Source organism: Alosa alosa, chromosome 17 (assembly GCF_017589495.1).
Source record: "Alosa alosa isolate M-15738 ecotype Scorff River chromosome 17, AALO_Geno_1.1, whole genome shotgun sequence".
Taxonomy (NCBI): Eukaryota; Metazoa; Chordata; class Actinopteri; order Clupeiformes; family Clupeidae; genus Alosa; species Alosa alosa.
This window is the reverse complement of record NC_063205.1, coordinates 10,751,229-10,772,411: the sequence shown is the minus strand read 5'-3', so window position 1 is coordinate 10,772,411 and position 21,183 is coordinate 10,751,229. Positions and strand designations below refer to the sequence as shown.

The 21,183-nt window shown below is 41.8% G+C and overlaps 2 protein-coding genes across 5 annotated transcripts in view; both read left to right on the top strand.

Moving 5' to 3' along the window:
- Positions 1–2,470, top strand: part of LOC125310252 (RAB3A interacting protein (rabin3)) — a 34,750-nt gene extending 32,280 nt beyond the window's left edge. For all 4 annotated transcript variants that reach the window (XM_048267480.1, XM_048267476.1, XM_048267477.1 and 1 more), the window contains one exon: positions 1,599–2,470. In XM_048267480.1, coding sequence (XP_048123437.1) covers positions 1,599–1,681 — 83 coding nt within the window. In that variant the 3' untranslated portion in view covers positions 1,682–2,470. The remainder of the gene's footprint in view (positions 1–1,598) is intronic.
- A 2,131-nt stretch (positions 2,471–4,601) lies between these two features.
- LOC125311052 (myelin regulatory factor-like protein) lies at positions 4,602–20,857 on the top strand. Its single transcript, XM_048268862.1, has 26 exons — positions 4,602–4,834; positions 5,445–5,534; positions 8,853–8,928; positions 9,544–9,605; positions 9,891–10,350; positions 10,872–10,975; positions 11,511–11,658; positions 11,925–12,120; positions 12,216–12,292; positions 12,523–12,633; positions 12,756–12,846; positions 13,079–13,279; positions 13,448–13,556; positions 13,669–13,778; positions 13,975–14,144; positions 14,802–14,868; positions 14,969–15,057; positions 15,760–15,828; positions 16,052–16,092; positions 16,378–16,539; positions 16,647–16,688; positions 16,896–16,980; positions 17,948–18,022; positions 19,066–19,171; positions 19,675–19,749; positions 20,038–20,857. Exons 2-26 carry the CDS (start codon positions 5,471–5,473, stop codon positions 20,119–20,121), a joined length of 2,874 nt encoding a protein of 957 aa, XP_048124819.1. The 5' UTR covers positions 4,602–4,834; positions 5,445–5,470; the 3' UTR covers positions 20,122–20,857.
- The last annotated feature ends 326 nt before the right edge of the window (positions 20,858–21,183 follow it).

Genomic DNA, 21,183 nt, shown 5'->3' with positions numbered 1-21,183 from the left:
GACTAATGTTTAGCCTGTATTGATATTTAAGCGTATGTCATTTAAAAAATTAGATCTGTTTCAGTGCTGTGATTAGCATGACTGATTGACTGAAAACCAGGAAAATACTCATTTGACGTTGATAAGGCCGTTTAAGTGAAACAATTTGATTTAAAAACTACTTTAATGACTGCCAAAAAATGATATGGTCAAGTAATAGTTCAGTATGTGCCAGACAGTAGAGATACATTTACCATCTGAAGCCCGTCTGCTGCTATGAGGTAAAAAAAAAAAGAAAAAATGGTGGGGAAAGTATCTGCACATCATATGGTGCGTCTGTATTGTGTAGTGTGTCACTGTTGTTAATATTATAATATGGAGAATAGTTTGCCTATTGCTTACCATTTTGGCAAGAACAAGGTAAAAGGAAATTATGAGATGAGAACTATTTAAGTATAAGTATATATACTCTTTTGATCCCGTGAGGGAAATTTGGTCTCTGCATTTATCCCAATCCGTGAATTAGTGAAACACACACCGCACACAGTGAGGTGAAGCACACACTAATCCCGGCGCAGTGAGCTGCCTGCATCAACAGCGGCGCTCGGGGAGCAGTGAGGGGTTAGGTGCCTTGCTCAAGGGTACTTCAGCCGTGCCTACTGGTCGGGGTTCGAACCGGCAACCCTCCGGTTACAGGTCTGAAGTGCTAACCAGTAGGCCACAGCTGCCCCTATTGATTCCCTATTTAGAATCAATTTTAATATACCCCCGCTTGAAATCGATCTCCAGGTCCAGCAGTCTATCTGGATAACCACTCTTCAATTTGTTTGATTTATGTTCTGGCCCGCCATCGATTGGCTTAACAAAAATGGCCCAAGGCCAAACGTCTTTCCTGACCTTAGGTCTACAGAGTCTCACACTTGAGAAAGTCCTTGAAAGTGCTCAAAGGGGACATCCGTGTGATAATGTATGATTGGTTTTTACAGTCATACATCTGTTCTGAATGTATGGGGACACAGACATGATCAGATAAGGCCAAGTCCTTGGCGATTGTAGATATATGGATTGTAGATATATGTATATGGATGATAAGGTCCAGGGTACAACCAGGACTGTGAGTTAGTCTTTATACATGCTGTGTTAGGCTGATACACAAATTATGGACAATAGTTAATTTAGCTGGTGAGCAAAAATGTTGGTCTTGTTGGAAGTGCGTATGGTATCAGTAATGCCTTCCAGAAAGATAGCTCAATTATGTGTGTGTGGTATGGGCAGTATTGTCTCCTAGAGGGACAGCTCAAGAGTGCTGATGAATTCAGAAGGCCATACCCATTAACATTACGTATGAGGCAGTTAGTCCGTTCGACTAGTAGATTTCTCAAGGTCACTGCTCTCCTCAGGAAGTGGAGCAATCTGTGTGTTAGATTACCTCCATGTTTGTTTCTCCCATCCCTGCATGTGGGTGGCCACACACCCAGTCTTTGAAGTCCGCCTTAACTGTGGCAGTAAAAAGACAGCGGGAAGCCTCCTTTAGAAATATTTTAATTAGTATATAAGTAGACATGCCGGACTTGTATAATATTGCCATCACTTAGTGTATTCCCGTTCTTCACACACAGCTGAGCAGATGTTTTGGGAGGTCATGCAGCTGCGCAAGGAGATGTCATATGCCAAGCTGGGCTACTACAAAGACGACCTCTGAGCTTAAAAAGCCACCAACCAACGGTCCCCATCTTGTGATGGACAGCAGCACTCTCCAATCATCTTGCGAGAAGGCCTCAGAGGGACCGCCCACCCTGCCCTCATGTCCCCCTTGCTTCTCAGTTCTCTGTCTGCCTCACCCATCCCAAGGACACACACCCCTGGCATCCGAGTGTGTGTGTTTGTGTGTGAGTGTATGCAGTGTGTCCACCTATCCTTGCGACCATCAGTTGAGACAGCCCAACTAAGGACAAAATACTGAATATGCTGCTGAATTGTCTCCTATTCCATTACGTGTAATACTTTGCTGAATGCAATGAAGTAATGTTTCTTTGTTCTGGTTCTGTTTTTTTTTTTTTTTTTGAGGGAAAGAATATGAACAGAAGTTTTTGCTCTTTTTGGATATGCATTCATTCTTTGTCCTCGCAAGTACTTTTATGAAGCCTGTACAATCTTATAAACGTGAAGTTTTAGATATTTGTCAGATAAAATCCTCTATCTGGAGTCTATTTTCCCCTCAAAGTTCTGAGCCCTCTGTAACAATAGCTAGTTGTGTGACATTGTGGTGGTGTTCTGTTAGTGTGTGTCTGAGTGTGTGTGTGTGTGTGTGTGTGTGTGTGTGTGTGTGTGTGTGTGTGTGTGGTGTGAGTGTGTTTCCAGTATCTCCCAAATGTTCCCCTTTCTGTCCTCTGTTCCACACTCCTGGTTTCATCAAGCTTTTTTTCACTTTATTTTAGTGCCTTTCTGGAACACTCTGAATAAATAAAAAGAAAATTGTATACCTCTGGAATCTGGTTTACCCTCTGCTTTGTCTTTGAAAGAAAAAAATGTAGGCCTGTATAAGATCATTTGCTTCAGTCACAGACTGACATGGCCCACCCACAACAGGGATCAGTACTGCCTTGTCAGCATCCATTTCTAGGAATTTAGTCCTCCTAATATACTTGTAAACCCCTGTGCTTTTCAGCCCTCCAGATAGCTGTGTGTGTGTGTTTTATTGATGTATGTGTGATTAGCACACCAGCAATGACATGAGTAGGTAAGGAGTGCCTTTGCGTGGGTCCTGTCTCCGCTGCCTCAGACAGCCTACCAGTCAGACTTCCTGGTGCTTTGCCCCGTCTGTGCACGTAAAACATGACCTCTCCTGCCCTATAAAGACCCAGTGGTCCAGGAAAGGGATGCCTGGCAGCGCCCCCATGCCGACCTTAAATCCACCACCTTTCTGCAATTTCCACCTGCACCCTTACGGATACCCACCTGCATACATTTCTGTATGTGGTTCGGTTGCCTGACATGGTCTGGACAAGTCTAATCCTGAACTAAAAGAGAAAATTCAGTGGAACCTCCACAGGGTTTAGACTAGGACTAGGTTTAATCATGTATGGGAAACCGTATATTATAATAATAATAATAATAATAATAATAATAATACAATTATTAAATAAAATACATTTTATTTAAAGCGCCTTTCATGACACTCAAGGTCACTTCACAAACAAAAAAGGTTGTTAAAATTATAGTCATCTCATAACATGAAAAATAAAAGTAAAAGTCAGTCAGTCCAGCGTAAGCCATCTTGAAGAGATGGGTTTTAAGTCTGTTTTTAAAGTCAGTAATTGAGTCGCAGTGTCTGATGTCTGGCAGTGAATTCCACAGCTTGGGGGCGATGTAGCTGAAAGCCCTCTCCCAGGGTGCTGAGGTTCACACATGCAGTAGGCCTGCTGAGGAGGATCTCAGTGAGCAGGCAGGGGTGTAAACTTCCAGGAGATCAGTGAGGTAGGTGGGGGTATAATTGAGTAGGGCCTTGTATGCCAGGAGCAGGACTTTGAAACGTATTCTTTAGGCAACTGGAAGCCAGTGCAGTTGCATAAGCAATGGTGTTACATGGCTTGTGGATTTGGAGCCTATGGAGTAGCTTATTAGGGATTCCAGACTAGATGGAATTACAGTAGTCAAGCCGAGATGTCACATACGCATTTACAAGGACTTCTGCACTCTGCTGAGTGAGCACTGGGCGAAGCCGTGCAATGTTCCTTAGATGTAAAAAGGCACTTCAAGACATTCTGATTATGTGCACACTAAATGAAAGTGTATTGTCCAATATGACACCAAGGCTCTTGACCTGGTTGGACCAAGGGATGGTGCTGCCATCTACACAAAGGGTGAAAGGTTCCATCTTAGCAAGAGCTGATTTAGATTTAGCTTCAGGTAGTTTTGTGTCATCCACAAGTTTATGTCATGGAGGCAGGCAGTAATTGCAGCTGGCTGGTGGTATATCTAAGATGTTCATAAACATTGAGTATGCACTGAACAGGATGGTTCTCTGGGTGATGCAGCCAAATGGCTGATGTAGGCTTGTTTTTGATCTTGTCCTGCCGCTCTGGGAGGAGACAAACAGGCACCCAGCAGCAGAGTTGTTTCATGAACCAGAGGGGGCCTTTTCTTGGCCAACACCGCACTCTCCCGATTCTTCTCTTGTTTCTTTGTGGGTGCGTAATCCAGGGAACTCATAAAAAATAACAAATGGTCGCACTCCAAAAATCTTTTCTTGCTTTTAATCCATTTTAGCACAGGGGTTAATTGACAAACGTTTCGGCCTGATGGCCTTCGTCAGTGTGAACCAGAGGGGGAAAATGGGGGGCTGTATATCAGGAATGGCAGTGTGCTGTTTGTAAATGTCTGAGTGGAGATAAGAGGCCTCTCACAGTTTGTGTGTGTGTGTGTCTGTGAGGTCGGGCTCTTCCCACAAGTGTAATGTCCCCTGGTGTGTGTTCACCTTGGAAAGAATGTTCCCTTTATGACCCTGATGCAAGGCCACCTGACACACACACACACACACACCAATAGACAGGTGCACGCCTGCGCAGGATGTGGTATGAGGATGTGTTACCTGTGATTAGAGGACAAAGTACATCCAAAGACAGACAGAAGGCTTCACGTCCGCCATTTGCGGGAATCAGGAGGAAAATTGTGATTATTCTGAAGATTTTTCTTATTTCCATAAGGATATTGTGTTGAAAATCCATGGATTAGGGAATGGGCATGGACTAACAAGCAAATAGGTGTCATCATTCCTGACCCAAATGGATTGTACCTGATTTTTTTCCAAGTGCCAAGGCAACACAGACTGTAAGAACTCCATCTTGGTTTGAAGGTAAGTCAGCTTCAGATAGGAAAGAAGATCCATTATTTTTTCCAGTTCAGGAACATATTGATTAATTAATGCCATTTGTAATATCTAAAATATAGTTGTCATCAAAGTAAACTATCAACAATTTGATCAAGTCAAAAACATAAATACATGCAAATTTCCCTCAATATTTTTTGACACTTGAGAATCTAACAAAGCTGGCTGGTTTTTGGCCAGCTGTTGAGATTATTTGTTCATAAAAATGGCTACAAAACTGGGATTTGGGTTTTTATTAATTCATTCTTTATTAATTATGTCCACAACAAATCTTCTGTGGCTCATCAAATGGCACATTTGGTGGAAACCACAGACACCAAAATGTCTAAGCAGAAAGTGTCACTATAGCAGACAGCCTAGTGCTAATTTGACACCACCCCCACCGGTGAAGTGGGGAACGTCAACGCTTTGCTTCAAGGGGAAAGTTCCAATGCTATTATCTCTAGGAGAATGTTGTGAAATAGGTCTTATGACATAATTGGTTCAACTAGAATTAAGTTAGCAAAACAACTATGTTGTACTTAGGGTATCTTAACCATATTTTACTATAGCTTGTGTAATATGGCTCTGTTTCCAGAAGGTGATTTGGAAGTAAAATCTTTCATGACTGGAGGTGGTCCAATGGACGTCTTGGGAGAAAGTGAGGCCCTGCAACAGTTTTTTGATGGTAAGAAAACAGTAAGCCACAAAGCCAGTATGTGGTGTATTTGAAGAGTTTGGTCCAAAATCTAAATTTTTGAGAATATTAATGTCTTGTTATTTAATTGTGTGTTTCAGGTAATATCAATGAAATTGCAGTTGTGTTTGGCTTGAGTAAAGATAAATAAAATAACAATAACCCAATTACAGTTCCACTGAAATTACTTTGAAAAAGTAAATTTATGAAAATTAAATCAAATGGAGGATATAGCGTTTGGAACCAAACTCTTCATTTACTCATTGGTTATACTCAACATTTACTTGGAAAAACTATGGGATGTTTAAAAAATCTGATATTGTACAAGTTGGGGAAAAAAGAGGAGAAATCAAATTAAAAAGTGATATTGGTGTTAGAGCTTATCTTTTATTTCTATCAAAATTCTTTGTATTGGATTAATTTATGTCCTAGAGAAGTAACATGTCTTAGTAGGACGGGGTTCAGATGCACTCAACTCGACTCAACTCTCACCAAAAGACTTCCTCCATCACCTAGGCTAGCAGACCCTTGGCAAACAAATCCTCTGTAATGGCACTTATGTAGTTTGCCTATTCCTTAATAATCAACTATGTCCGGAAGCAACACAACTCTGTTAGTCATTGTGTAGTGAATAAGAAGAGAGGATACCTAATGGCTGATATGGTGCATTGCTAAACCATCACCACTGCACCTATAGCCTAATGTTTATCAATGTACACAGGTAGCATCTAATGCACTTGCTTGCTTTATAATTGTTTTTTGAAGAAGGCAAACACCAGCTATAAAGTATAATTTTATGACTATATTGTAAAGCGTTTTTTTGGTAGAAGGGATCACTTTTAAACTTTTGCCAATAGAAAACCCTATATGAAAACCCTGTTAGCTTTTTCTGGCAAAAGTTTTTACAGATCTGAAATCCTTTTTAATCTAAAAAATGGACCCATGCTAAAATGTGTAGTATTAATGTAACAATTTGACCATTAAATGACAAATATGATATTGTTTGTACACTGTACGATACTCTTTCAATTAAATTCAATTCAGTTCAATTAAGAGTGTCATACAGTTTTATTCACTAGAAATTCTGTATCAATGTTGAAAAGGGTTTAATTAAATCCTGACCGAACCCTAGACACTAAGAACAACTAAGCCTTTGTGAAGTCCCTGTCACGTTTATGAAAAGACATGACTGCACATGACCATTTATAGGAAGTGTGTTGCTGTTAGGGTTGGGCACCGAAACACGGTTCTAATATGGCACCAGTGCCGACGCAAACTGTAGTAACTGCATGGAATAACAACATGGATTTCGGTTCCTCATTTCGGTCCTTAAATAGCGTTTTTTTTATTATTATTTTTTTTTTATACGAGGCATCACTGCATGTCATGCGCTATCTCTAACGTTTTGCTCTGATAGCAACACATCCAGATACTGTTAGCTAACATATGATAAACACTGGATGTATAAACCAGAGGGGTGCACCACATAGGCGAGTGGACAGTGTTTGACAGCTTGCGTGAGCCCAAGTAGCTTACTTTAAAGCATATTGCAAGCTCCTGTCAAAATCTAGTAGTGGGCCTAACTACACACAAGCAAAAGGCTATGAAACAACATCAACAGTAGGCTAGCCTATACGTTACACAATATCCTTGCTAATGCGCTAACCGACATTTATTTGAAATGTTATCAGCAAAGTTGTAAGGTGAAAACTTTATTTCAACTATGTTACTATGTTAAACTCAGCTGACTGGTGTTAGCGCATAGCCATAGTTGCTGTTGCTAGCGCTGGGAATCTAAACACTTCAACACCGACATGTAGCCTAACATGTTCAAAACTACTGTGTGTTATGGGTTAAGACATGAAATTTATTGAAGCATTTGGGAACACACTGAATTAACTGGAAAGTAGAGTCCCTGTTAGATTAGCTTGCTTGCAAATATATAAATTGTCCATGACCTGGCAGTTTTATGGCAAGCGGTTTTAACATAGCCTACCTTACGGCAAACCGCCTACACTGGGTAAACTTGAAATAGCAGAGTTTACCATTGTGTGTGCATGCATGGCAAGCTGTTTTAACATTTAAATGTATTATTCGTAGGAGCAATGAGATATTGATAGGAAATCGAATATAACAGTTCAATTTCATGTTCAAATTTGTCTTATCAATAAAAAAAAAGCAATTCATGCTTTAGACCATTTTAATGTAAAACATTTTAAAAACAAAGTACCGGTTCAGGCACCGTTTTAAAAGTATTGATTTAGCACCGGCGGTATCGGATAAAACCCAAACGATACCCAACCCTAGTTGCTGTAACATTCCTGGGGTTAGGGGAATGCACTATTATAACCTCTACACTGGCTGGCAACAGCCTGTCAAATCCAAGGTCACTGGACCATAATCAGGTTAACAAGGCAATTAAATCCAGGTTTAAAGACTCCAGTTATACAGGGTGTAAGATTATATGCAGGATTTTCCACAAATGAATGCTGTTCGAAAACCTAAAATATCATACTGCTGTAATAAAAACTGATTCTTCTGAGAAGGATAAAATTGGTCTGAGAATCAAACCATTAATCTGTAACTGAACTTTCAACTTTGTCCAACTGCATGGACAAATCAGGAAGCCTTCTAGCAAATGAGTTCCTGAACAAGTACAATGTTTATTTTTTAATTTAACATTAATTCTACTATGTTGTAGACCCATGGAGCACCACAGGGTCAGCATTGATTCTGATTTAACTGTGAAGTTATGTTGAGGTTTAGCGCAAGGTTGAAATAAGCCACTAGCTTAGGTGACTTGGCAGCTCACACAAACAGCAGGTCTTTGGTTAGTTCCACTGCTGTATAACTGCTGCTCCTGCCTCGGCAATAAATTAGAACTTCAAACCACCAGTACACGCTGGAGCCAATAGAGTACCCTAACCTTACTGATTAGTCACAGTGGCAGAGGCTGCCTGCATCATCGGGGTTGTGCAAGCAGGCATGCCCTGGCGCTGAAGATGCCCTCTGGTCAGGCTGTTGATGCTGTGTCTTGAGAGAGTGTGTGGAGTGACCAATGGGCAGAAGGGACCTGGACCCTGAATATGTAGACCAGTTGGAAAGTGTGAGAGATGTGGCTTGTGGTTGATAGGTTGATGTGGGTGATAGTTGTCTGACTTTGTTGTGTCAGACTTTGTTGTCTGTGCCTGTGTGTGTGTGTGTGTGTGTGTCTGTGTGCGTGTGTGTGTGTCTGTGCGTGTGCGTGCGTGCGTGCGTGCGTGTGTGCGTGCGTATGTGTGTGTGTGTGTGTGTGTGTTATACCCACAGGGCAGGATGTCACTGATGTGGTGGACACCAGCATGCTAGAGCAGTATCTCAGCAATGAAGTTGAACACAACAGTTTGTAAGTGCACACATATAATCTATAGCAGTAAGATTTGGACCTATAAATATGAAATATATTATCTCGTCGTACATGCATACACAGATATTTCATTGCAGGATCCATAGGGTCCACTAATCTTATCTTTTTGTGGATAAACTTTGATTGCAATTCCTGCTATTTGAAAGATTATTCATCCTGAAAATGTTTACATGTTATTACATAATTAAGCAAATAGCATATCCAGAGTGGAAAAAATGACATCCATAATCGTTGTTACAATTTTGTCAGCTATCTTCTGACATATGACCTTGACTGCATGGCACTGAAACAGATGTCACAGACTATCATAATGTTGTTAAAACAATATTTATTGCATCTAATAAAATTTGGGCAAATGTCATAGTCACACTGCTGCTTATATAAGCCCTTTGGTTATTGCTAAATGAGCTGTCAGGGGATCTAGAGTTTATGGCTCTGCAGTGACCTAGTTTTAAATGTGAATGTACAGAGTTGTCAACAACATCCTAAACAGCGCCAACTCTGTCAGTTCTGGTGATAGAAGTAGGAAATACGCCAATGTGCTGAGTCTTGTTGTTTGGTAAGATGTGTTTCCCCTATTGTCTTTTTTCCCAGCATGCTTCCTGAGTCACCACCATATTCCGGTTCCGAACCCTGCTCTCCTCCTCAAATGACCGGTGAGAGAGAAAGTTTGTTTCATTTCTTATTGTGTGCCCTGAATGTTTGAGACTTGTATCTTGAATGGGTCAGTCAGTGGTGATATGAGACTTATGTAAAAACCTGCTCTTTCTGACCTTTTGTCAGTTATTGCCATATTTGTAGCAGTGAATCTAAAACAATTGGATTTGTGTTGCTCATTGTAATAGTTATTGAAATAATATGGGTGATCAGACGATGGCTCAGAAAAAAGAGCTGGACTTTATGGGGTTTTTGACCTCATTCTCTTCCTGTTTCCTCCTCAGACGTCCATCTTGGGACGACAAGCTGGTCGCCGGGGCGACTGCCTGAGGGAGCCCTCGACCCTGCCACAGCCAGGGCCGCTGCAGTGTCCTGCAGGTTTAAAGAGAGGCCAGATGCCCCCTACGGCGCGCCACTCCGCCACAACCCAGCCCACCCCCTCCCACAGCTCCACCCCCAGCTCCACCCTCACCTCAGCAACCTCCAAGCCAGTGCTTACCCCGCCACTCAGACCCACGAACCGCCCATCCACCCGCAGTACCTGAGCCCAGCAGACAGCTACATTCAGGCTCAGCGCTCTCCCGTAGCTCCGGGACAGGAGACCCTTCAGCATGCCCAGGTTATGGGCCCACAGGGGGCCTACCCCAGGACTAACCCCCCCTGCACTCCCTCCATCTCCCCTTGTCTTGTCCAGAGTCCAGTGGGGCCAGAGTTCCTCCAACACTCCTCCATCCAGCAACTAGGGTGAGAGGATGAGTTTGGCTTGTTGATATCTTAGGGCAGGTTTATCTGACATAGGAAAAAAGGAGTATTGATTTGTGTGTATTTTAGACAAGACCAGAGTGCTGTATTCAAACTGCGCTCAGGTGAAAGTTCACCGTTGGTGGGCACTGTAAGTTGTAATTATTATGTTGTCCTGCATCATATTCCAGTCTAAGACAGTATTGCATGCACAAGCAGCAAGCTTATTCCCAGTGAATGACATTCACAACTTCGGATGAGGAGGTGAAGAATCATGCCCTTGAAAATAGTGCCCTACCAAAGATCCATGTTGATACTCATTTGACTTTCACATTCTGAACTTAAGCAAAAACATATTTTGAAGTATGAAGTGTTGAAGTAAAGGCAAAGGTAAAGGAATGGTGCTTGTCATATTTGTAGATAATGTAAGTGCTAACCTAGCACTGAAGTCATCTTTTATTGTAAGTTCAACAAATGTCTTCTTTCAAACAACTGCAGTCTCACTCAGTGACTATCCATGCTAGGCCTGTTCTGACAGACAGTAACAAGAGGAGACGGTCAGAGTCATTTGAAGCAGCTGCAGACAATGGACCATGGGGCGTCTCGGTCTGGACCAAGGGTGCTTACAGTGAGTTCTCTTCTCCTCCTGAGTTTTATTTCACCGAGTGAGCTTAGTGGTCCGTGAAGCTGGTATTTGCTAAGGGGCGGAAATGGACTTTTTGTCACATAACGCCAGTGAAATGCCTTTGCATTTGTATGATGTGAATGATAACATTCATTTTTTGTGCATTTTTTTTTTTCATGTACATTCTTCAGCCAAAAATAGCAAATGCTCAAATGTCATGTAATCATTCACATCATACCATACCATCACATTTTATTGGCGTTATGGATGTTACAGAAGTATAACTGGGACAAGCTCAGCAAAGCTGCATGATGGCACTGCCAGAACTCAAAGTGCTAACATCAACAAGGCCATGCATTCAGTATCCATACTGAAAAACAATTGCACATCTGCACTTCACTGTAGGTTCCTTTCATAAGGATGTGCTAAAGAGATATAAATGTGAAAATTGTGGACTAATATCTGTTAATGTTTTAATGCATTTGCGCGAGTGCTTTTATTCACTTTTTTGTGATCGTATGCACTTTTTCACTTTCAGTGGGCACAGAAGGTGGTGGGTGTGAGATGTCCACCTATGACAGCGATACGGCCACAGGCAGCTCTGGGCAAGGGTACCAGCTGCTGGCATGGGACAAGTACCAGCCTGACCAGTGGTGCACCCTCTACAACAACCAATACGAAAACCTGTGAGTACCCAGAGGAAACACAATTGGACAGGCATGTCGTGATAAAGGTGCAATAATTATGAGGGAGAAAAAAAACAGTGTAAAAACGCCTACAATCAACACACTGTCACTGGTGTTTTTTTATTTTATTATGAAAGTAATGACACTTGATTTCCATCTGTACAACAGTACAGCTGTGATGAGGATTTTTTTCTCAGTCCATGGATCAATTTTAATCAGAGAGTGAGAGTTGTGAAAAAATAGCATTATTTGTATCTTTTTGCCAGCCCACCACCTGGTTATCATGTGGACACAGATAAAGGCTTCAACTACTCCTCCGCCGATGAGGCCTTTGTGTGCCAAAAGAAGAACCACTTCCAGGTCACAGTTCATGTGCGAGTGGTGGGTGACCCCAAGTATGTCAAAACCCCCACAGGCCCAGCATCTATCGACAGCTTCCATGTTAAAGTCTTTGGAATGAAGGTGTGTGTAGTATGAAATCGTAGCCTCATCATGGTAAAAGAATATCAAATAGCAGCTAGCATATTGATGTTAATTCCTTTTTTCTTTTTTTAAAGTTGGAGGCTCACAGTAATCTCATCACGATTGAGCAGTCACAGTCAGATCGTAGCAAAAAGCCGTTCTTCCCTGTCAAGTAAGTCAAACTGAAACTTTTTCCCATTCTTGTACTTGAGTTTGATTCAATCATTAGAGAGACAACACTGTGTGTGTGTGTGTGTGTGTGTGTGTGTGTGTGTGTGTGTGTGTGTGTGTGTGTGTGTGTCTGTGTCTGTGTGTGTCTGTGTGTCTGTGTGAGTGTCTGTGTGTGTGTTTGTGTGTCTGTGTGTGTGTTTTATGTTTGACTAACAAACACTCCACCTGCAGCGTTAATCTGCCAGGAGATAAGATCACCAAGGTAACACTGGGAAGACTGCATTTCAGTGAGACCACAGCCAACAACATGAGAAAAAAGGGCAAACCCAACCCTGACCAGAGGCAAGCACCACTAAATACAAAATACAAAATACTAAATAAAACAACGATAAAAAGATTATTCTTAGTTTTAGATTTTTTTTTTATTATGACTTGGAATGTGACTGTATGTTGAATTTTGGCAGATATGTTCTGATGGTGGTGGGGCTGTATGCATCAGTGAGGGGAGAAAGCCATCTGGTGGTGGCTCACATGTCAGAGAGAATTATAGTCAGGGTGAGTTTCTTTATATATTTCATTCTGAAGGCTTATGAGAAGTGTACATGACAATTGCTTAGGAAAACTAACTAAATAGGCTTTTGCTGAAACCCAATTGAAATGTTTGAAAATTAGTGAATTGAGGGGAATGTTTGTTCAGTGAAGGTTTCTCACTGACTTGCCACATAGCATATGTCTAGGAAAGGGGAATGAGTGATTTGAGTCCTTGTGTTTTTGTTTTCTCCAACAGGCTTCAAACCCTGGCCAGTTTGAGAATGACAGTGAGGTCCACTGGCAGAGGGGCCAGGCGCCCGACTCCGTGGTGTGCCAGGGCAGGGTGGGCATCAACACAGAGACACCTGACGAAGCCCTGGTGGTCTGTGGCAATGCCAAAATCATGGGGTCAGTCATGCATCCCTCTGACAGACGTGCCAAGGAAAACATACTCGAGGTAAGCCCAAGGCAACAGTGCTCTTTTTGGCATCTAGGTCAAGATGTTAGATGATCTAGAAGAAGATATTTCACCCCAAACGCTGAGAGGGAGATTATTCCATTTGTACTGACTAGAAAGCTAGTGTCATCAACATGTTACCTGGTCCATCTATAATTTTGCACACAGGTGGACTCGACAGAGCAGCTGAGGAGGATAGCTCAGATGAGGATTGTGGAGTACGACTACAAGCGAGAGTTCGCCGAAAAGATGGGCATCGAGCACGTCCACGAAACAGGTACTGACCATTCAGACGGCCAATGGAGTCTAGTCCTCGTGTGGGTAGGGGTTTTCAGTGTTAGGTAGTGATTAGGTCATGAGACTGCTCTGATACATACCTGTATTTCTAGGTGTCATTGCTCAGGAGGTGAAGGAGGTTCTACCAAACGCTGTCAAGGAGGTGGGGGACATAACCTGCACGGATGGAGAGAAAATTCAGAACTTCCTCATGGTGGACAAAGTAAATGGACCCAGACTGGCCAATAACACTGACCAATCACCCCTAACTTGCACAATGCTGTATAGGTTGCATCTAGCATTCATCAACACTAAAAACTGACTTTGCTGACTTGGCTTCAGCATACCTTACAGCTGAGAAGACAAAAAACAAGGAATAGAAGAGCTAAATATGTTACATTTGTTGCCATGGTTTTCAGGAGCAGATTTTCATGGAGAATGTTGGCGCGGTCAAGCAGCTGTGTAAGCTGACGGGCAACCTGGAGACGCGTATCCAGGAGCTAGAGGTGTGGAACACTCGGCTGGCCAAAGTCAACCCCCCCGGAAATGCACAACCCACCGTGCCAATCAACCCGGCCAGTGCCAAAGGGTAGGCTTTCTCGGGTGGTGCTCTGACCACTACCGTGGGGATGGTGCCTTGGTCACTACCGTGGGGATGGGGCCCTGATCACTACCGTGGGTATTGATGCCCTGGTCACTATTATGGGGAATGGTGCCCTGGTCACTCTAACAATGGGCTTTTTGGAAATTAGGTGTTTGGAGTTCTCAACCTGGTCAGAGGTCTTCAAGCTGAGGTTTTCCATAGATCTGGCATGAAAATGAATAAAAGTTGTTTAGAGGCTTAACGAAATGTGATTACTACAAAGAACTATCATCCACATTCCCCACTGTGTTCTTAGAATACTGTACAATTTCCTGTACTCTTCTTCGGTGTGCAATGAAACTCAACAGATTTGTTGCACAACATCAGTTTTATGGTGAAGGTCATTGTGCTATCATGCTTGATCAGTATACAGCTTAAACTGAAGGATAATATGTCCCCTATCCCAACCACACAGTTGTAAAAGTAGTCTTGCTTTTCTTTTCTCATGTTTTGTGTTTCAAGTGGTGCAAATGTGTTCCTTATATCTGACATCTGTCCATTTCATCCTCTGCATATAAACAAATGTGGTGACAAAGGTTATTTCATAGCACAGCAGGGGCTGTTGTACACAATGGGGTGATTCTTTTTTGTTTCATTCCACAGCAAAGTTCACAAAATCCACACTGTTCCACCCCCGCAACGGAAGCCGTCCTCGTGTGCGTCAGCCAAAGTAAGCATGCGTCACGCAGCATCCAGCCGCCCCGGTTGGCATTTTGACTTTTCGGCCTTTCAAGTGAAATCTGTCTGATGTCATCACCCTTCTGTTTTAGAACTACTTCAGTGAGAAGTACAAAAGCTGCTGTCACCACCGGGCTTTTCAAGCTGGGATCCTGACCGTGGTGGCTCTGATGGCCTTCTTGTGAGTCGTGCAGATGACCACACAACAGAGGTGTAAAAGTCCGGCTTCAGAAAGTAAAACTCCTGCCACATATTTACTCCAACCATTCACTAAACCAGCTGACTCTAATTGGCACAACTCCTCAGCCAAGTAGATGAGCTAATTAGTGAAAACGCTCATGCTAAGTGCACAGGTAGAACCAATACATGGTGGGACTTTTACGTTGTGAAGCCGTATTCAGACACCTCTGCCACACAACCACACAGATTGATGCTCCAGAGGGGAAAATAGCTTGCACCCACCCCTTGTTCTTGTTTTGAAATACAAAAAAGTTCAAATTTATTGTCAATTCTACCATCTGTACAGGACGTTACTCCCAATCCTTTGTGTTGACATAGACAAGACGTGCTAAAATGAGAGTGATAATACGATATAATCGTGATATGATTTTGCCATATTCACATTCCACAGTAGAGCTAAGCTTACATTGTCTCAGTCAGGGCAATGGACTGATAGTGTCACCGCTGTGGGAGGTTATGATGGGACCTTTGATCAAATGGTGCATTACTGTAATCAGCTTCTTATTTATGCTGCTGGGAAGATAGTTTGCTGTAGAATGTTTCATGACTTTTCTGTTTTATAGACTTGTTTTTGTGTTGTCTGGTTTTGTTTCTGTAATCATAAAAGCAAAATGTTTCCAATTCTTTGTGTTTTTTTCTGTAGCGTCATCTCCATCACTGCTATATATATGCTCACGTTAGACGACAACAACTCTCCAGGCTGTGGAGACAGGTCTGTTAAGGCTGCTTTCTTTACTGCTTGCCATTTTCATGGCAGCCTTTCGGCTGATTTGATACCCTGACACAGTCTATAGATCAATATTTTATTGCATTGTTTGTGCCTGTGCTCTGAATGATGGAATCATGCGAATGTGCTAAAGTATACAGTATGCATTAATTATATAGAGTGAATACTAACGTATGCCTTGTGTGTGTCTGTGTATTTGACTTAACAGTGGAGTTATCTTACCAATTAATCCTGACCCAACCCAACCAGGTAGGCCAGTTGTTTGTAAACTCACCTTAAATCATAATCCTATCTCTAAGACAACTGCCACTTACCAAAACAGAAGTAAACACAAATTAATCCAAACATTTGTTATTTTTTTCTGTGTTGTATCTCATATTTAGCTAATTTCACAGTAGCTTGGCCAATGTATCCTCTAAATAAAACCATATACAATTTCAAATGCAACTTAGTAACAAATCTCAAAATGATTAAGTTGCTACGTGAAAATGATGGAAATTTACCCGTGTCATTGGCTTTGCCTCTTCTGAGTAGGGTCAACAGGAGAACCACTCGGACCTTTGCCCCCAGAGATCCATTTTTGCTCTCTGCCGGACTGTGACCAGGTTTACTGTTGCCCCTTGGACCCAGGAGAGAGCCACCATACCACCTCCCCTTCCATAACCTTAGAACCCCATTCACCTGCCACACCACCAGGTCAGCTCAGTGGTCCACTCCTCTCATCCATGCAAAGTACATCAGGGCTTAATGCAAGCTGAAGAGATCAGAGTGCTTCTTTCTTATGCTGCTTTCCTCTCTTCCAGGTGAAAGACTGGAGTCCATGTGCATACAAGAATACAGGAAAAGTGTGTGTGTGTGTGTGTGTGTGTGTGACTCATGTCTGTGTATTTATGAGATGTTGGTGTGTGTATTAGAGTTGAGTTGAATTGAGTTTAGAGTAGTATTGTGTTTTATTGAGTTGAGTTGAGTTGAATTGAATTGAATTCAGTTGAATTGAATTGTGTTTAGTTGAGTTGAATTGAAGTGTTTGTGTTTGTGTCCCCCCCCCCCAGGGACAAACGCAACACTCCAGGCCATAATCATCATGCAAAGTGAGCAAATCATTGATGACCGCTACTGCCTGCAGGGGATGTGTCGGTGAGTATGCATACAAAATGACAAAAGTGTAGCAATCTTGTACACGTAGGTTTTAAATGCAGTTGTTCACTCAATTCCAAAGAAATACACGTCCATGCCGGATTAGCGATTATATTTGCGTGCCAGTGTTTTAGGGACGTTGGAAATGGGCTTCAATGGCCTCTTGGCCAGAAAGGCCTGCAAAGCAAATCCCAAATTTGCCAAAAGGTCGTATGGGTATTCCTAGGCTAATTACTGTGGGCCTTCTCAAATACCCACTGATGAGTTTAGCCCTGTTTTGATGTAGATCTGGTTGGATATGCTGCAATTCCTGCAATCCCAGGTTTCTGAAATGGTCAAGATACAATGCTATGGTAGAACTGATGATACATTTAGTTTGCTAATTTGGACATTTGCTGGTCTGGTAAAGCATTTGTAACATATAAGCCTTACCACAAAGAAAAGAAAATGTGTTGCAGCTGCTTAATTGACCAAGAGGTGGCAGCAGAGTGTGAGAATCTAGTGATTTCACACCACCTGTGAGTTATCATACCAGAGTTCAAAACAGGCAAAGAGAGTGAGAGCATAGAAAAGAGCGCTTCTGCCTTCCAGCAAAGGCACAACACAACTGGAAGCACAGATCTGGGCTTTGGTGTCCATATGGTTTTGGAGAAAACTAAAGTTTAAATGGACATACCCACTGGAACATTTTGCTGTCATTTCTGAGACAAGAGGAAGGCTATTTCTCATGGTCAAAACTTTACATTGATGTTAAATTAAGTTCAATTATGTTGAGGAGAAAAGGCTACACGAAGAAGAAATCTCGTTTTTATGTTTTTCTCTCTCTGGGTGCATCTATCAAAATCCAATCAAAAGAATTTTCTCTCTGTTTCTCTCTCTGTCTCTCTTTCTTTCTCTCTTTCTCTCTCTCTCTCTCTTTCTTTCTCTCTCACTCTCTCTCTCTTTCTCTTCTCTCTTCTCCTTACAGGACTGGGAACTACAGCTACAGGATCCCCATCAGCAAGTTTGTCCCTGTCAACATGAGCATCACTCTCCAGATGAAGTGAGTGTTGGCTTGGTGGTGTGACCACTTTGTTTTCCATCTGAATCATTCAGCAGCCGCAGATCTCCCTTTAGTCTGCTGACAGAGAGGCTGTGATGGGAATGGGGAGTGTGTGTGTGTGTGTGTGTGCGTGCCTGCCTGAATCTGTGCGTGTGTATGTGCGAGTGTGTGTGTGTGTGTGACTGTGTGTGTGTGGCCTTTCACTTATACTGGAAAGATTACGATTAAACCCGACTCCAATAAACAGATGTTATTTGCATTTGTTCAAAACTGTCTATGGACCTAGAGTTCATCCCAAACCTCTAGTCTGAGTCTAGTCCCTGAATCATAGCTCACCTTTCACCCAGATACACTTTGCATAGTCACATTAGCTCATGTGTTTATTTAATTCATCACTTCTCATCATAAGTCTCCTGTATCCTGTAGCAATATTCTATCCAAGCAGACATTTATCACAGAAAAACATCCAGACTTAATTTGAAGGACTGTTTGGTTTTTCTTTTGCCTATCACAAATCAAAACAACCCGATGGAAAACGTTTCTCTCCAGTCTGTAAGAGTAGTTCTGGAAAATGTAATGTCACATTTTGCTCTCTGCTGGCACAGTGACTATTGAGTTAATAGTCCTGTTCAAACAGGAGTGTTCTGGAACATCATTAAGGTTACTCTATGGAGCCATAGAGATGCTTCAAAGTGAATTTCCACGTGTTATTGTTAAATGGCTGTTTGGTTCTTCTGCCATAAACAGTTTTGTACATGACACATTGGAATACAGTCTACCCATTTGTTTGTGATGGCATCCGAACATTTAAATAAACCATCACCAAATCGCCAGATCAAAAAAAACCTCTGTTTCCTTCATTACACGGGACACCGACAACTATAGTGTGTCTCTTATTGCTGATAAAAATGTTTCTTGAAAAAGATTGACCAAAAACGCTGCCAAAAGTAAGATTAAAAAAATCCTCACAAACCTGGTGAGCTTACATATTCCTTTAGGAATCTGGTTCATGTTAACAAGTACACATTTGCATCTTCTCTCAGTTCCACAGAGCCCCTGGTAGTGCACAAATGCCATGCAGATGAGACCAATGAATGTGACCCTACCGTGACCCCTAGTAATGTGGAAGAACATCATAACAGCACTAAGGTAGGCATCTCTGATGGGAGAGATGAGAAGAACCGTCAGGATTTTAGGGGGAATGTTAAGTGTGCCCTAAATGGTTGCCATAAATCAGATGGGTTTTGAAGTCATTGGACTGAGTTACAGCAACATTTTATGAGCTTGTGTGTCATCAGCTAACTTTTGGCTAGATGACTGGAAATACAAGTTCCCTTTAAGATGGTCCCAAACACTGAATGAAATACACTTCTGTGTAGTCATGCAGGTGTGTAATATGGAAATGGCCACAATGTCTACCCTAAATAATAATAAATAACAATACATTTTATTTCTAGAGTGCTTTATCACATACTGTACTCAAAGCGCTGTCTTGTCATTATCTTGATATTTAGTGAGGTGAATAGTCTTGTGCTTGACAATTTCAGACCTGCTTTAGTTTTGTGAGTCATGAATGATGAGCTGACTGAAAATATACTCACTAATGGTGGTAGCTATTAAAAATCACTAATGTTCCCTAACTTTTGCTTCAGGGTTATCTGCATACATGGACATTACCAGTTGCTCGACTCCATCAAAGTTCTTACCACTTCCGCGCTGCAAAAGCTGTAAGTCCACTTTCTCTCTCATAAGAAGTCCAGTGGTGGTGTTCATTTGAGATATAGAAGGATCTACAGTAGGGTAGTTAATGCATCATAATGAGGGGAAGAGAGGCTAATGTCAGAAGAAATACTTGTCATTAGTATTCAATTAATTAATTCAATTGACACTGATGCATGTTAGATATCTTTGAACAATCAAAGGTCATGTGTCAATCATTTAAATCATTTGAAGGTGTCAACAGCTGTGTAAGATGTGTGTGGCACAAATACTATTGTATGTATTTTTCCCCCTAGGGGGCAGACTGCAGTACCGACCCCAGCCATATGGGGGCATCGTTCACAGATTACCACCTTCACTTCTATCGCCGTTGTAATTGAGAACCAGCTTGATTGACCCTGCACCCCCATTCTCTACCTACTGTCTATTATATGCATTGGGACAGTGTGTATGTTTTTGCTGTTGACGTTTTAGACAGAAATAGAGGGCAAGAGACAGAGAGTCTATTGTTAAATATTTTCAACTTAAAGTTCTGATTCATTATGACATTGTTGTACAGCAATTACTTTTTCCTCAGAAGTTATATCAACTGGTAGTTTCCCTTTTTGTCTATTTATGAGTGTAATACTACTTGTATGTGTAGAATGGCATCCTTGGCAATGGCAATGGCAAAATCTTTCTTTTTGCACTGTTTTAAAAATAAGACTGCAATTGATGACTGATGATTTGCAGAATGTAAACAGAATGTAACCTTCTTCAGGGATTATGAAGTTGAAACTTGGATGGAGATATAATAATGTATATTATATGAAATATAACTCTGCACTCAGCCGAGTCCCTAGTTCTTACCAGACATCACTGAGACACATTGCACTGCAATTAGCGACTGGACACCGGGACTGAATTTTTTTTCCCCTCAAACTTGGATTGAAAGGACAGAAAGGAGCATGATAACCCAGAGACGATGAGCACTTTGAACCACTCCTTACCACTGACAGGTGGAATGAATGAATGAAAGAATGAATGAACGATTGAATGAAATATTATGCGGTTTTTGTATTCACTTGTTTTGAACTTTACCTTTAGATCTTCTATTAAAATGTATTCAGCCCTTGCCGTTTCTGAGCTTCTTGTAATAGTTTGGTCCACACTCTGGCAAGAAAACAAAATGTGATGCCCATTGTTTTACTCTAGTCGTGATCACACTGCATTGGTGGTAGGTCTTGTGATATCAAAGACATTCCAGAGTTCTGGCAGTTTTTTATGTGTGTGTGTGTGTGTGTGTGTGTGTGTGTGTGGCAGTGTTCCCCAGTCAGTGTTACCCACCGTGTCCTCATCAGGGAAAGAAAGGAGAAGGAGGGAAAGATAGATTTGGAGCAGAGAGGAGAATGGAGAATAAAGCCCAGCCAACAATGAGTGGTAATCCCGACTGACAGCCGTAT

Excerpts from the sequence above, each read along its gene's own strand:
- LOC125311052 (XM_048268862.1), top strand. The coding sequence starts at position 5,471 with ATGACTGGAGGTGGTCCAATGGACGTCTTGGGAGAAAGTGAGGCCCTG. Across the intron at positions 13,557-13,668 it reads CGAGCACGTCCACGAAACAG|GTGTCATTGCTCAGGAGGTG; the intron begins GTACTGACCATT and ends CTGTATTTCTAG. Across the intron at positions 14,869-14,968 it reads CCTCGTGTGCGTCAGCCAAA|AACTACTTCAGTGAGAAGTA; the intron begins GTAAGCATGCGT and ends CTTCTGTTTTAG.